This window comes from Barbatula barbatula, assembly GCF_947034865.1.
Source record: "Barbatula barbatula genome assembly, chromosome: 18".
Lineage (NCBI taxonomy): Eukaryota > Metazoa > Chordata > Actinopteri > Cypriniformes > Nemacheilidae > Barbatula > Barbatula barbatula.
This window is the reverse complement of record NC_136781.1, coordinates 1653991-1671820: the sequence shown is the minus strand read 5'-3', so window position 1 is coordinate 1671820 and position 17830 is coordinate 1653991. Positions and strand designations below refer to the sequence as shown.

The 17830-nt window shown below is 39.7% G+C and overlaps 1 protein-coding gene across 2 annotated transcripts; it reads left to right on the top strand.

The window, feature by feature from the left end:
* Positions 1-7327: 7327 nt before the first annotated feature.
* Positions 7328-14770, top strand: LOC306907605 (protocadherin-10; the record flags this gene model as incomplete). 2 transcript variants are annotated; one of them, XM_079479816.1, is made up of 5 exons in its annotated part: positions 7530-9842; positions 9936-10049; positions 11890-11948; positions 12279-12394; positions 13215-13543. In XM_079479816.1, 5 exons carry the CDS (start codon positions 7530-7532, stop codon positions 13541-13543), a joined length of 2931 nt encoding a protein of 976 aa, XP_079335942.1. The 2 variants fall into 2 exon arrangements, with proteins under 2 accessions (XP_079335941.1, XP_079335942.1); XM_079479815.1 differs by having other exon boundaries at positions 7328-10049; positions 13215-14770.
* Positions 14771-17830: the final 3060 nt, after the last annotated feature.

Below are 17830 nucleotides of genomic sequence, written 5' to 3'. Positions count from 1 at the left end.
CATTTGCACTCTGCCCTCAGCAGGTTCAGATATAACACCCACCCTTACAGCTTTCATTGTGTTCAGCATCTGGGACAGGACTTTTTAGACTTTGCAGATACGTACAAATACTGATCAACACACGTTTACTCATCTAAATAGGGTCATAGAAAATACTTAAATATTAAATATATTTCTAAACATATTTAAAAAATATATATAATATATTTGGCTGTTTCTACTGACTAAATCAGCTTTATTTATCACTTTTAGATTAAAAGGACATCCCTGACTGTGACACACACAGACTTTAACCTCATGTCCTCATCACTGGAGAAAACACTCTTTCATTCCACATTGTTTATTAGTCAACTGTTTCGTTTCTCCATTAAATCTGTGTGAATCTGGAAATCTGCTCCTTGCATGTTATCATCTCGACTCGCTTGGGATTACCCATACATCTCAAAGACACGGGTCGGAAAACGTTTCTTCGCCTCTTCCTCAAAACATCCTTCTTTTCTTTCCTCAGCTGTCCTTGTTCCCCCCCTCACCTCTGGAGTGTGTGATGGTGAAGATGATGAAGAAGCTGATGATACGGCAGATGACATCAGTGGAGAGTGCTGCCCCCTTCAGGGAATTTTCAGGATGGACCTCTATTGATTCTCTGGATTCTGATCACAGGCGAGTTTGGAATAGCTGTATACCATTGTATATATAGTAATATTTATTATATAAAGTATGTGCAGTTTTCTGCAAGCGTGGAATACCCATTTAATAAACAAAATGTTCACTATACAACCAGACAAATGCACTTGACTTTGAGTTTTCAGAAAGACGGTTAATGTTTGTCCAAGCAATGGTGCACACTAGTGATGCATAAACTACACACTGCATCTCTAAGACGTTTTGTAGGTAAACGACAGAAATACTTGATAACCAGACACCACTCCTGGTCATAAAGTGCAGGGGTTATTGTTTGATCTAGGTATTGTTTCATACTACATGCAGTGCGCCTACTAGTATAGCGTATTCCAAACACAGGTAATGTTTCATTAAACACACAAAAGCTTCACTGATGTGTTACTCTCTTACAATTCTGCAAATGTAACGCTGGACCTGCTGAACTTCGACTAATATTCGGTGACACTGTTGGACGGGTCTGTGATCTTGTTATGTAAGCAGGTCTGCGATTGGTTAAACTACACCCGGAGGGAAATCAAGGATCTGTCAGTGATATGAGAGGCCCCACCCACCTGTTAAGAATTTACTTTGGTTAACGCATGTGTGTGTGTGCGCGCGCGGAATGTTCCGACATGCCTGTGCCTTTCTTGCGGGAATTTTATAATCTTGTCCTGGAATACATGCCTGCGTCTGACACCCTCTCCTACTTTTCTCCTCTTTGACAGCACTAATATGTTCAGTAGATCACGTTACACCCTTGCGTTTCTCTCCGTTCTCTCATGCCAAACTTCTCTTTCTGCAACCGTTCTGTTTCTTTTGCTGCCCCCTTTTTCCAGCGGCGCTGTGCCGTCTCTCGCTCCATCCCTCTCTCTCTCTCTCTCTCTCTCTCTCTCTCTCTCTCTCTCTCTCTCTCTCTCTCTCTCTCTCTCTCTCTCTCTCTCGCTTATGAATACATATTCTCGCAGACATACTTGCGTTTTCTCACGAACACACACACTTCTCTCCCAGCCTCTCAGGTTGCTGCCATTTTCCATTTTTGAGTGCTCAGTAATAATAATAATATTAACGTGTGTAAGAGGTGTCGGGGCTGCCAGTCTCTTATAAATATGAGCCCTTTCACTGGCAACCCGAGAGCCCAGAGCAGCCTTACGCCCGTTTACACAGCTGAATAACATGTGTAAGAAACTCGTTTCTGCCCGTCTGTCTGTCTTTATTCTTCCAGCTTAACCTCTCCCAGACAGAAACACCTCCCATCTCACCACACCCACCCTTTTCATTTTCGCTCTTTTCTTTGTCTGTTTTTCATGAATTCATTTCTCTCTCTATTACTCACTGCTGTCTGTCTCGCCGTCACATTCTGTCTTGCCTCTTTAAACAGTATTTCTTTTCTCGGTTTCAGAATTTAATAAGCTAGGTCATATGTTGAGGCATCATGGACAACTGAAAAGCTTTTAAGTGTAGTGACTTCTAGTGTGTTGCATTGTAAAATTACATCGCTATATGCTGTACATCGAGTCTAATGAAGACTAATGAAGTTGAAGCTGAAGTTATGTTTCATCGAATCATTGAACATTTCATTTAAAGCGACTATTTTAATGCTGTCGTAATACGAGTTTATGATATTAATCGTTTAAATTCATTGGAATCTATTTGCCTTCTGTGTGTTGTGAGTTTCTGTCAATGCAGAGCTTTCAAAATCTGGTCACAAGGTTTAGTTTTAGTTACGATGCTGTATTGGAAAGTAGATGCCAATGTTGACAGCATGAAGCACAAGGCCTTTTACTACTTTCAGTCTTTGCAGTCTTTTACAGTCTCTCCCTCTCTCTGCTTCTTTTGCACATCTGGTGCAGTAATTACAGGTTATCACCCCACAGGGGGTGTTTGCACACACACAAACACAAACGCACACACACATACACACACGTGTGCTCGGCCACACAGACACGCTGCTCTCAGGTTCATATACTTGTGTGAAAGGAAAATCATCACATAAGATCTCTCTAGAATCTCTTAGACAGCATTGAGATTAACCAGAGAGCAAATTGAGAGCAAGAATCCTGTTTGATATTTCTTTTGGAAAATGACTCCAGCTTTCGTTTATGAAGCATTTCAGCAAAGATCTCAACAGGGTCTCAACTTGGGCTCACATTTGCCAAGATGCAAGTCTGCGTTCATAAATCAGAGACGTCAAAAAAAACAAAAACAAAACATTTTCTTTGGTCTTCCTTTACAGAGCTTTGAATGGTCGCCTCATTCTCAATGACATGAAGCTTCAAACTGTGAGCATCAGTTTCTCTGTAGACTCTTAAATGGTCACCTGTTGGTTTTACGGTAAGTGGTAACCAAAAATATTTATATTTCATGAGTTAGGCTTTCGACACCTGTTAACAGAACAGTGACTTTACACATTTGAGCTGACTGTACGTTTATCTCACATATTTGGTTAAAGAAAACATGTGTTAATTTTTCTATCTGGTTGAACGGATCCTCTGGTTACACAAGGCAACCGTGGACACTAGACTCTCAGAGATGGACTCAACCTCCTGTGCTTGGATACAGAGGACACATTAAGTACACATAGCTATCAACTGAAACAGTAAACCACCTTATTGTTAGTTATTTTGATGTTGAATGTGTCCTGTCATTACTTGTTCTTACAGTGTATTATTGTATAACTGTAGTTTAAATTGAAATAGATTTTAAAGGACTATCAGTTGGTCGTGATGATTTTTTATGGTCTTTGCTGCCCTCTATTGGACAGAAATTGATACTGTCAATTGTTGTTTTTCATGATCTTAAAACCTTTATTTTTTTAAGCATTTAAGAAAACAAAACTGTGCTTCAAATCAATACCTTTTATTGGAAAACAAGCGTTTTAATGATAAATTATGACTTAGACATCAATAATCGGTTTGATAAAATGCCAAGCAAATTAAACCTCTATAGAAGACAAGACTGAAGATGCAAAAATTTAGCACAGTTATGGGATTTTTAGGCGTCATAGACTTCCCATGGGCCTACAGTTAGCATTTGTGTGCCTCTCCTTGTTATTCCATAGTTTTGATCGAGTTTATGGTAAAATGTGGACAAATAATCTAAAGATAAGTTATTCTAAACGTTTAAATGGTAGTGAACAACGATCTTTTTTTTATTAATGCAACAAAACAATTACAAATTAAACATACAATAAAACAAACAGCAAGATGGGTCACATAAAAGTGTAAAAGAAAGTAAAACAATTAACTATATATATATATATATATACATATATATATATATATATATATATATATATATATATATATATATATATATGCACATGCATATATACACTGTAAAAAAAACTTGTCTAAAACGGATAAAGTACTGGCAGAAAATTACCAGTAGATTTTCCATTATTTTACGAACATTTCGGTTAATGCTAAAATGTAATTTAATGCAGTGCAAAATGTAAAATACAGTTAAAACAACTGTAAAATTAATGTGGGAAATTCCTTCATTTTAAAACAGTATATTGTGTCCTATTTATACAGATTTTTTTAAGAGCGTATGAAAACATACTCACACAACATACATACTATATCATCTTATAACTACTACATCACAAAAAAGTCTTACAAGCAATACAATTTTTATACTTTCCTATGGACTTTAAATGTATATCAACGTCTTTAAAAAACATTTGTGAATATAAAAATTATCAAGAGAAAGCAATCTAATAAATCACTTTGTAATTAAAGTAAATTAATTGTAAGTTTTTTATAAAAAAAGGTCTACCTTCATGGAATCACCAAAAAGCATACATTTTGACATAAAGAAATATCTGAGGACTTTCTTACTAGAACCTTTTTACTAACAAATGTACAAATATTTTACAATAAACACAATCCCAAAATAAATGAATAGTTGTTTCTTCATACTTATGAAAAAAGGAATTGGGTGAACAACGCTGATCTGGTTTATTGAAAGCTTCACATATGACGTAAAGAATTCGTACAAGTTGCAGAAACTATGCATGTCCACTAGATGGCGAAATAAGACCGTGTATAGCAAGCCGGTGCATTAAATGTGTTGAATCAAAGAAAATATATTTTTTTGGCAACAGTCGTATTTATTATATTATTTATATGTGAATTTGTCTTTATTGATGTCGTTCTACTGATGTTGTCTCCGAAAATAACATTCACTTCCTAAAAGCAGCTGGCTTCCGGGTTCCAGTGTTAAAGTCTGTATTTCTCGAGAGTTGTTTGCGCTGGTGTAGCTCAGTGGTTACTTCTATCATTCACAGATAACTCTCTCGTGGCGGGTGGGAAACCATCGGCCCGGGATCGAACCACGGGCACTGTCCAGCGTTTTACCAAAAATGTGTTACATTATTTATAGAATATAAAGTGCATCATTGTATATTTTTAATTTGGATATGTAACTGTGTTTGAAACTAAATAGACGTAGTTTGGCCTATTACATTTTCTGCAAAAGTCTTGCGTTTCTAACGAAACGCATTAGTTATAAAGATGGAACGCAAAACTACTTAAAAACATTAAATTCTTGTTTACGATAAATTACAAAATAATTTTAGATTAGAAAACGCTCCTTCATATTTTCTATTTGATAGAATGTTTGTGCATTTAGTAAAAACGTGTGGTTAACGTTCTGAACAGAATAATACTTTAAACTGTGTTTAGTATAATAAATGTTTAGGACCAAACGTGTTTGGAGCAGAAAGGAAGTGTGCAAGTTGTTACTGGTTTTATTCTGGGTCTGTGCTGAATGTGTAGCACCTCAAGGTAAACACTAGAGAGCGCGCATTGATCACATTTGAGTGCGAAGGGCGCAAAGAAACAACATTCAGATCAAGCAAATTGGACACTTTTACGCTTCTCCTAAATGTATTTTCTAAGATGTCTTACTGATATCTCAACGTTATTTAACTTTCATAATTCAATGGTGTTATTTATTTAGTAGGCCTATTGTCGTCTTCATTGGTTATATCAAACAAATTCAATGCATTTGTTCTGAAATTATTGTTTTAGAAATGACGGGCCCAAGTGTAACCTCACCACATCTATACTGTTTCTTTTTTCTTTCTAAAGTAGTATTCTTCAGCGGAGACAAACGGAGATTTTGAGAGGTTAACGTGAGCGAGAATAAATCGAGCTCTGGCTGAAAGTAATGGCACTCGCGCCCCGCGGACAATAAGCCGAAGGATGAAACGGGGCTTAGGCCTGGTGTAATGCATGTTAATGTGACGGGCACCGTGAAATGCGCCGGGGATTATTTATCCGAAAACATTTGTATTCTTCTGTTGGAGAACGGCTGATCCCGGATAGCTGAGCACTAATCCTTCTCTCCGTTAATTAAAAAGAACTCGAGAGCGAAGGAACCGCTGTTTGTTCAAATGTAATCATTTCTGCGCGAGTTTTGCCATCTGCTGGAGTTTAAGTCTGCAGCAGATCGCGGTTATTTAAACCTGGTTGAAGGATATTATGCTTCTTACAGATACGAGTTGGGTCAGAGGAGGCTAATGCACAAGAGTATGCTATTCCTGGAAAAAACTGTTATCCATCCCAATGTGGTTTGCTAGTCTTGCAATACTTCTGCTAGTCTCTAGCTCCTCTCCCAACCTGGTCTAGGCGGTGTTGATCTCCCAGTTTGACCAGTTGACAAGCCCACCCCCCCGCGCGCGAGAGAGAGACCGGTGCGCGTTCTTATTACAGAATTCATCCGAGGATGCGCATAGTGGACTGACAACAAAAATGGGTTTTATCTATGAAAAATAAAGATTAAAGTTTTTAAAGCACTTGATCAGAAGACACGATTTGGATGTGTCCTATCAAAACAATAATTTCCACAATCCTTCATTTTATAAATCTCCAGATCTGTCTTGGTGCGACGGATCTTATGCAAAAAAATAGTATCGCGTAACTGTATGATTTGTGTGTTTATCCGGGCCCGTCTGTGCTAACCGTGTTTTAACCCTTTGTTTCTCGGCAGGCTCTTTTCATCTGACAGTCGGGAATCTCAGGTTACATTTTGCGTTTTACTTTGCATCATTCATGTATTTGATGGTCCAATTGGATTTTCTATTTGTCACATATATTTTGGTTACAAATACGCAATACGCAATATCAAATCTCATATTTATATTTCGTGAGAAAGTAAAGAAGTTGCCATTTAGCAGATGGTTTTATCATTGTTTGCTTACGAATGCTGTTTATATTAGCCATACATACACTTACGGTGAGTTCCCCTGGAGCAATCTGAAGCTGGGTACGCGCACGCACGCACTCACACCAACTGATTGTATTATATGGAATTCACAAAAGCATTTATAGGAAAAAGTAGCTCAAAGTTATATACAGTATAATTAAAAGAATAAGCTATGGTTAGATACATTTAAGAAAAGCGCACGTGTTTTGCAGAGAGATCGTTTCACATTTAATGCCAATGATTACGCCCCCCGGCAGCTTGCGGGTTAAATGTATCCGTACAGTAATTATTATCTCCGCTCTAATGCCACCGTCCACCAATACGATGCCTCCCTGACACACATGCATGCACACACACACACACACACACACACACACACACCACCTCCCTCCCTGGTCTCTCACACTCCTCAAAGCGTCAAACACACTGGAAAATCAAAGCGCGCCGCTCTCATGCTGACACTGTCTGAGCAGTTTGCGAGGAGCACAACATAAGGATACAAGTTTGCTCTGAATGTCAACCTTCTTCTACACCAAATAAATGCAATTGAATTTTAGAAAAGAAGTGGGTTTTGTGGCAATATTGTTCATTACAAAGCTTTTACAACTCAACATGTCTATGCTCATTTATAGCTGCTGAGTGTATCTTCTTTGGAGAAAATGGACATGTGGCTAACGAGGAAGCGATGGACGTTGACTGGGCAGGTTGTCTTTTTGCTATTGTGTGCGTGCGCACTGGACCGGGTTTTGGCGCAGATTCGGTATTCCATTCCCGAGGAGTTGGAACACGGGGCTTTTGTTGGGAATATTGCTGAAGACTTGGGTTTGGACGTGGCTAAAATATCTTCAAGGAGATTTCTGATTGTATCCGGGGCAAGAAAACCATATTTAGAGGTGAATTTGGAGAACGGGATTTTGTTTGTGAATGAAAAGATTGACCGCGAGGAGCTCTGTGAACAAAGTCCTGTTTGTTTCTTACACTTGCAAGTCGTTGTTGAGAACCCTTTGGAATTGTACCGGGTAGAAGTTGAAATCTTAGACGTCAATGACAACGCTCCCAGTTTTCCGTGGAGCGAGTTTAATCTAGAGATCACGGAGTCCGCTGCGCCGGAGTCTCGGTTCCCGCTGGAGAGCGCGCAGGATCTTGATGTGGGCTCGAACTCTCTTCGCTCGTACTTGCTGAGCTCCAATCAACACTTTGTGCTTGATATTCAGACTCGTAACGACGGCAGCAAATTCGCCGAACTTATTCTGCAGGCGCCGTTAGACCGAGAGAAACAAAAGACGCACGAGATGGTGCTCACTGCTGTGGACGGTGGCTCTCCTTTGCGCTCGGGCACGGCTCAGATAACAGTCACTGTGCTTGATGCGAATGATAACGTACCGGTGTTCGACCGGTCCGTATATCGGGTCAGCTTGGTGGAGAATGCACCGAGGGGCACGCTCGTGCTCAAACTGAACGCCACGGACCTGGACGAAGGAGCCAACGGTGATATTACATATTCGTTCAGCGGGCACGCGCCTCTGAAGGTGCGAGAGCTGTTCAGCGTGGACTCTCATTCGGGTGAGATTCGGGTGAAGGGAACCGTGGACTACGAAAAGGCCAGTGTGTATGAGCTATACGTGCAGGCAAAAGACAAAGGTCCTTCAGCCTTGGCTGTGCACTGTAAAGTACTAGTCGATATTCTAGACGTGAACGACAATGCGCCCGAGGTCATATTAACCTCTGTGTCAACACCTGTTCAGGAGGACGCGTCACCAGGCACGGTGATAGCCGTAATAAGTGTAATGGACCGTGACTCTGGAGAGAACGGGGCTGTCGATTGCCAGGTTCCCGGTAACGTGCCTTTCCAGCTGCACTCCTCTTTTAAAAACTACTACACACTTGTCACCAGCGAGTTTCTGGACAGAGAATCTGTCACCGAGTACAACATCACACTGACCGCTCGAGATATGGGCTCGCCGCCGCTGTCCACCTGGAAAACTATTTTAGTTCAAGTGTCTGATATTAATGACAACCCTCCGCGTTTCATCCAGCCGTCCTATACTGTATATGTGACGGAGAATAACGCCCCGGGCGCATCAATTTGCTCGGTGACCGCAGTCGATCCAGACTCTAACCAAAACGCGTATTTGTCCTACTCCATACTGGAGGGTCAGATTCAGGGCATGCCTGTGTCCACTTATGTCTCGATCAATTCGGATAACGGGAACATATACGCGCTTCGCTCTTTCGATTACGAACAGATCCGGAACTTCCAGGTACGCGTACAGGCGCAAGACGCTGGCTTCCCTCCGCTCAGCAGCAACGTGACCGTCAACGTCTTTGTTTTGGATCAAAATGACAACGCACCTGTCATCCTCTCCCCGCTACCGAAAAACGGTAGCGTAGCTAATGAGGTGGTGCCTAGGTCGGTGGACGCAGGTTATCTTGTGGCTAAAATCACGGCACTAGACGCGGACGCAGGGCAAAACTCTCGCCTATCATATCAGGTGCTGCAGGCGACCGACCCCGGATTGTTTAGCGTTGCGTTATACACTGGCGAGATAAGGACGATCCGCCGCTTAGTGGACAAAGATGCCACCAGACAAAGACTTGTTATACTTGTCAAGGACAACGGGCAGCCTCCGCTCTCGGCCACCGTGTCCATCAATTTGTCGGTTGTAGACAGCGTGCCGGAGTCGCTGTCCGAATTCGGTGACCTCTCGCTCAGCCCCCAGCCCTCGTCAAATCTAGCACTCTATTTAATCGTGTCACTGAGCACGGTCTCGCTCATCTTCCTGGTGGCCATAATCGTTTTGGCGGCTGTGAAATGCTACAAGGACCGAGATTCCCTCGGCGGTTACGCGCTCTCCTCGCTCAGCGCCGCCTGCTGCAGCTTTGAACCGGAGCCGCCCGCTGAGGTTTTCAAAAAGTCTAACATCAACCTACAGATCTCCGCCGGCGCGAAAGTACCCACGAACTGCGTGGAGGTAAACAGCAATACTGGAAATCTCTCTCAAGCTTACTGCTACAAAGTGTGTTTGACGCCAGAATCTGCAAAGAGCGACTTTATGTTTCTTAAGCCTTGCAGTCCCGGTACGCCGAGAAATAACGCGACGAAAGGAGCGGATAACCTGGCGCTGAGCTCCCAGAGCCGCTGCTCGTCCGTGAACAACGGTGCGACTACACCAAACGAGGTAACATTTACATGTCCCCTTCATTCTTATGCTCAGCTCTCTCCCTCCCTTCTTGTGTTAAATGAACTTGTTAATTGAGTTTGTCAGTTGATCTATATCTCTCCCTTTTGAAGGGCATTATATTGCTTATTGATCAAACAAATAAACGGACCATATCGATTATTTATAAATATCCCCAGAAAGACTGGAGTGCACTATCAATTGTGTGACAGAAGATATCCAATACCTTGAAGTCAATCAATGACCTTGTTTGTGCGCGTCAAGACGGAATCATCTTCTAGAGAAACCTGGCGACATCACAATGCGCGTTTGTTATATCAGATTTCCCCATATTATAAATCATTTAATATGTTGTGTTAAAATAGTTTTTTTTTACCAAAACACACAATAATACCCAAATCTTGGATTTTGTTAGTCTGCGTTTTGATGTTAACTTATTCGGTCTTTAACCTTCAGCGTAAGCAGGCTCTCTTATTTTAGTATTTTGTATGAAGGCCCAGACAACCTTTGTCAACTTTATTTCAAGGGCGCACACGCACACTACAGGCTAATTATCCAGTACACAATGGCACACAGATACGGACTGGTTTTATCCATAATGGTGCTGGGAAATGGAAGCATTAGGGAGAGAGCAGGGGCAGACGGAAACGTGTCGCGCCTGTAGATTCGGCCACGTTGCCCTCACAGAATGAAAACCACAGAGCGAGAAGGAGCCTGTGTGTGTGTGTGTGTGTGTGTATGGGTGTTTGAGATTCTGTTAATATCCACTAGGTGGAATCGTCAGTCTGTAGAATGTGAACGTGCTGGGTTCAGTCATTGTTCAATAGTCAGGGTGACCTACTGGAGAGGGAAGTGTCACCTTGCCTCGGGTCAGTGCGTCTCACAAACCTATAGCATTGTGAAGAATAAAATCTGAATAAACTCGTCCGACGAGGGAGAGATGTCCCTAGACTCCGTGGCTATAAAGTCCCAAATAGAATATTCATGAACGCCTCTTTGTATCACAGATCTGGTCTCCTGCAGGTCACTGGCCAGCATATTTAAAAAAGGCGCAGGGACACAGATTCTGCCCTTGAGGGTTTGAGTTCAGCTCAAAGAGATGCCGAGCTCTCATGCAGCCACTTTCTTTGTGGAAAAAGCTATTGAGCAGATCTCGCACAGGATTTATTTGGGGAATATATTATAGCTCTAAACTTCTTTATAAATTCACTGGAGCCGCCGTGGAAAATGCAAACGCACAGTGGTTTCTAAAATAAAACTTGAAATTAAATTAAATTGAATTCGTCGGACAGTAAAATGCGTTTTCGAAATTAATTTCCTGCGCTCTGCGGTTTCCTTTGAAGATTAAAATCGTGTGTCGGTGTTCTAATTATCTAAGGTATTTTGAAGAACGGTTCTAATAATAAGCTTACGTGAGCTCCTTATCAAAGTCTCTGCGAATTAATAGAGCATGGAATCCATGCTCTCTCTCTCTCTCTCTCTCTCTCTCTCTCTGACATGGAATAAATAACACCCCCATTTTCCTCCTCCTCCACCCCCGCCGCGTCTCAGAGGATGAAAGAGAAGACCGTGACACTAGAGTCATTGCTCAAGGCTCATCAAAGAGAAATAATGTGTAACTCCCACTTTTGTCCACAGGGGGGCAGCGAGGACTCTTGTAATGTGTAGTGAATTTTATCATTAAAAGTTCATGCTGATAAGCTCAGTGCAGCAATTTATAGTCTCAGAACACGCGAAAAAGTCTTGAAGCTGTATAAACAGTTTGTCTAAGATGTTTGTTACTCTGATTCATTCAATTTTTCGTTTATTCTCTCTTAAATTTTTAATTGCTCTTTTGCAGCTGAAGCAAGCAAACACAGACTGGGCCCTCATGAAGAACCAAACCTCTTCTCTGAAAAGGTGACACACGCACTTACACTCTTTTTCATTAATTTCTGTTGTTTAACAATTAGTTGGTGATCTCTCCTATAACCCTAAACAAAATACAATTACTTGACTGTCTGGATATATGTGAGGATATAACAGACATCTTCTATTGCTTTTATATAAAGCTTGTTATAGGACTTATTCCAGCCAAACTTTTATTCACATAAAGCATTGTATGTATATAAAACATTGATTTTCTTATACACATGCATTTGTTCATAGTGTGTGTATAACGAATCCATTTTTTTAAATATCACAGCAGTATATCACAGGTTGCCCTAATGTCCCTTCATCTATCTGCAGCTGTAACTCTATAAACATGGACGGCACTGTAATGCGTAAGGCCATGCAGGCAGAACCAGAAAATTATAGCCAAATGGCTACAGGACAGTACTGGACGTGGGGAAACCGCTCGAGAGGTACAGTTATATATTCGCTTCCCAATTCACACAGATTTGACTTTGATAATGTCAATGTCACTTTCTTTAAAAAGCACAATTTATACAATTGTTGATTTGAAATAACAACACGTAAGCACATTAAATAGAAAACAGACATGCAAAAAAGCTATAACTTTAGAGATTGAAAGTTAAAATAGATAAGAATTTGTTTTGTATTTGCAATTGTTTACAGTTGCGGCAGTTCCACAACTGTAAACGCTGAACATTCAGACTATCTGCATTGACATCAGCTAACAGTGTCGCAAAAATGATTACAGTTTATTTAAACAGATTTGACAAACAATCAAGTCAAACTGATAGAATTAATGTCAAAATGTCAGGATTCTGAAACAAACGGAGCAACAACTTTAATATGTCTGAGTTACAGTGCTTATACTGGGGAGAGAAATCCACCTCTAAACTCTAGAAAATATTTTTTCTATTAAAAATCCATGCAGCATGCTAAATTCAAACGATAATATGAAACTTCAGTACCTTTTTATTTACAAATGTCAAAGTACAATTATTTTGTATATTGAAAAAACCTTCAAACAAGAACTTTGTAACAATTTACTCATTGTAAAACAATCTAAATGTATGATCCCTTGTGTATGTGCAGAGATTACTGGAGATATTTCTTTCACACTAATTAAAAACAATGAATTAAGACACAAATCAGCATTAGCAGCATATCGGTTCTCCAGCAGGACTGAGTCATGAAAGTCCTGCTGTCGCTATGCTTGAAATATTCAGCAGTCTCAGCAGTAAGAGATTTATTAGACTTAATCTCCACCTACAGAGTACCGGATGCATTCTCCAGCAGGTGGGGTCTCTCAGAGGGTATGGACCCCTCATTACACAGCTCCACATAACCCAACCCATCATCTGCAGCAGCAGCCCACAGCGCAAGCACCCCCGCACCCTCCACCAGATTACCAGCATAACGTCTATATCCCTGGCACGCCATCCGGCTTCTGTACCCTGCGCCCAAGTTACCGGAGCGAGCTTGACGTCCACAACTCATTCTCCACCTTTGGAAAGAAACGAAGGTTCATCTCGCCCAGCAGCTTTGACCCGTGTGACGACACAGGGGCAGAGGTCATCAACAATGACTTATATAACGAATAAAAGTACCTGAGTTCTGGGTCTAGGACATAGATGAGAGATGTGTTGGAATGACATGATGCAGAAAGAGGCGACTTGTTATTTTGACCAAAGCATAGCACTCATCATAGCCACAGTCGCTCACTTACCTACTGATACACTTTGCACACAAAACAGCACTTGTGAAAATCAGAGTTTCCAATCATATAGTTTGGTTGCAGCGCAAGATCGTGTTTGAAAGGGATCCCAAGTTTGGGTTACTTTAAAATATGAGATATTCTGCGTTTAATGTGAGGCTAAAAATAAATGAATAATAGAAATTCATGAGCAGACCTGTATATTCCGCTTCATTTCTGCTGTAAAACAATTCACACTTGGTGGACTGTTGGTTTCACAAAGACCAACAAGCCATAAGTGGGTTTTTCCTGCACTGGTCTGTTATTATGGCATGATATAATAACCTGACCCCCTAAAAACAAAAAAAAACTAACTCAAGGAACTCTGGTGAGTCTCCTTCGTAAGTGAGCAATTCTTGGCCAAGTTGCAATCAGATTAAACGTTGTCTCATGGAATGGGCAGAAAACCAAACGATGATGTCAAAATGGCACTCTGATGGTTGTGTTTGGCAACGCTGTGCTCACTCTCTCAATGCACTTTTCATTTTTCTATTATTATGTGTCTGGTTCATTTGCAGGCCTGGTTAAGAAGAACTGTTGTATTTTACCTGTCAGGAGTAAAAAAGTTGCTGGACCAGATACAAAAACTACAAAAAAGCTGAAACATTTAATAGCCATTCTTTTATTACTTCAGGGATAGAATAAAGCTTCATCTGTTGTTGTTTGTAATTGATTGTGATTTGATGTCTCGGTCACACCAGGTTTGGAGGTAAAATGTAATTTACCACTAGAATAGTAGCAGTAAAAAGTTATGCCAGGCCTGATATCAATTCTGAATATGATCATGATGATTCTTTTATTAGATTTTCTTGTTACTTTGACAATCATTGCAGCCAAAATGTGATTATTACATGCCCTTTGCACACAATGTGAGTTTATGAACAAAAATAATGGTCACTGGTGGATGACGGAGAAAAATGATCAATCACATTCATCGATCTGTATATGACCACTGATGAAGGAACGTCTGGATCAGCGTTTAGACACATCACTGCCTCACGAGGGAGTTCAGAATATGGACGCTTATTCATTCTTAATGTGTAAATAAAATATGAATATTAAATATTTATTTCTGAATTAAAGCTTCAGTGTTGTTTCTTAAATCTTTAGGAAATAACAAATACTTTTAGAAAATACCCGACAAAAATGTGATTAAACCTGCAATTGTGATGCATAGATTTTTTTGTCTATAGTATACATGGCTTACAGTATACCGCCTTCTGTATATTTTGCAGTATGAATTGATAAACTATAGATTTGTATCAGGTGACTAAATCTTTCAGCACAGATAGAGGTTAAGTCCACCTCTTTTAAACCTATGGCAGAAAGGTGACATGTGGATGTGGCTGGTTCATAAGGTTCCAGCCACCCCTATAGGCCTATTTACCTTATTAAGCCTGCAATGTAACCCTCTGCCCCTGTAAAAACGATGTGAACATTTTCGTTACTTTGTCTCGTCAGAATAATTTCAACTTCATATCACCACACAAGATATAAATATAGTGCACTTTCCAAATTTTATAAATTAAAAGGTAGCAACATTGTTTTAAATCATCATCTGTTCACCTGCCCTTGTGACACAGGAAGTCAAAGGTAGACTTGAGAACATTGCATTTTGGATTTACGCAAAGTCGTGCGTATATTTGTAAGCATGTCCATAAAGAGTTAACATATGCAGAAGATCAACAGGCTCAGGTAAGATCTAAACCATGAACTCGTTTAATTACGTTTCAACACTGGATTTGATCACTATGTGGGATGTAGGCTTACATTGTATTGCCTTCGTTCATTTGATGCTCTTATCTTTGCACAGTTCTGTAAGAATGCGCAAATCAAAAAATAAAGGACCCATGCCATTCCTCTCTTCCACAGAGTAAACAAATGTAAACGAGCTGTCTTACATTCCCACGGAGAATAGACGTGCTTCATTAACTAAACAAACAGAAAACTCTGGCGTCTAAATATCATTTTAATTAAAGAGCGGGGGAACCGGGCTCTTTCTGAAAATGCCACACCTGGACGCAACATCTCCCGTGCCCTTTCCGTTTTCATTTCCCGGGAAATGAGTTGAGAATGTCAATAGATGACTATGGCCTGGTTGAGGGGGTTAATTAGGTTTGCCGCGTGTCCTTTCAGATTACAAACGTTAATGAAGAAACGGTCTCCGTGGTGCTAACACACTTCTCTAAATCGAAGTTCATCTCTCCGAGGGCCCGTGAACCGGAGGTGAGGAGATGAGCAATTTAGACACGTTCCCCTCCAGACTACAGATCACATATTAGAGGAGCTCCGTGTGTCACATTCAAACAATGACATCAGCTTTGGAACGGATGTAATGGTAAACTTTGCTCATGAATATTAATTAAGGAACGTTGCCGGTTGGGCTTAACTGATTGGATGATATCCATGTTAATTTATTACGTTGGATTTGCAATAAGATTTAATATTATTAAACTACATTAGCTATGGTGATTTAACAGTGAGCGATACTTCTATATTTATCTTAGTTTATGTTAATTTCTGCTTATTCTAAAGTAAAAAAAATAGAACTGGTAATTGTAGTGTTACCATTTTTATTTACAATTTAATGTAATTCAGTCTTTGTTGCTGCATTCTTGTTTGTTTTAAAAAATGGCTGATTTCAAGTCACAGTGGACCTCGTTCTGTGGTTTTGAATAAATTGTAGATCGTCAAATGAATAGTGATGTGTCTGTGATTTTTTTTATAGATAGCTCTTAAAAAAACAGGTCTAACATACGGTTCCATGTTTTATTTAAACCAATCAATTAAACAAAAATAGGTTAACTTAGAGACAGTTATCTATTTGTAGAGAAAAATCAGTTCAGTAGACACCACTAGATGTCGCCTGCACCACATCAACAAACATAATTTTAAATGCTGAAACATTGAATTATTATAGTTTCATATAACAGAAACAAATAAAACAGACATGTAACTTCATAAGATATAAGATTACATCTTATAAAGCAAGCACCTGCCTTCAAGATTCTGATGGGCTATGGAATATGATTAATTAATCTGGTTGACAGTTTATTTCTAAAGCAAGTCATATATGGCGATTTTGTTCACTTACTGGGGAATATTATAAAAGTTATAATTTGTAAGGCCATTTTCTGCCTTTTCTCTCCACGCAGAATCATCTGGTTGACATCAGCTCCTGAGAGAGAGAGAGAGAGAAGAGACTTGAGAGTTCAAGCCACTTTTATTACAGTATACAACATCTACAGATCGAATCAAACATTAATCACAGAACAATATACAAAACCTTAGATAAGAAATATTAATTCATCATTAAGAATTTCAGGCCCCTTTTAAGACACCAACTCAGTTAAAACTTAGCAAAATCAGTCATTACTTTAAAATACTTATACACAGACAAACAGGCTTTCCAAAGGGTCTGTGCCCACACTGGAGAGGTCAAGACAGACTCACACTTTCTCGTTCATTGTGATAAATATAAAGATTCCAGAGAGAATCACTTTGAGAAAATGTCTAGTTTGTTAGCGCTTCAGAAAAAGAGCACATGCCACCTTAGGCCAAGAAGGGACAAACCACAGATGCTGCTAAATTCATCTATCAGCTGCACACCCTCAGAAAAACTTCTGCCTTAATCTGTTATAAACAATGCACATATAGATTTTTATTCCATTCTCAAGTTTCTTCCTAAAATTTACATTTTATATATATTTGTATTGTTTTTATTTTAGCCAATTTTAAGAGTTTGGTTACAAAATTATTTTTGTTATTATGGCTTAAATCAAAACCAACCAGCTGCAGTTTGATTGATATTAATTGGAATGCGCAGTAAAAAACATGATTGTTGAAAACTTTCTAATTTTGGAACCAAACTCTTCATTTGTTCATTTACACATTTTATTTTTTATATTTTATTATGTATTTTATCTTCTACTTAGCACTTTATTTAAATTTCACTATAATGTTTGAACTTATTGTATGTCTTAGTTATATGTTCAATACTTTGGCAATAATGTAAGAACACGCAATCATGCCAATAACGTTCCTTGAAAGTGGGAGAGAGAGAAAGCGCATGACTTCAGCACCACAGTTGTGGACAGCGACTGGGTAAAGAAGATTCACATGTCGCTGTTTCACT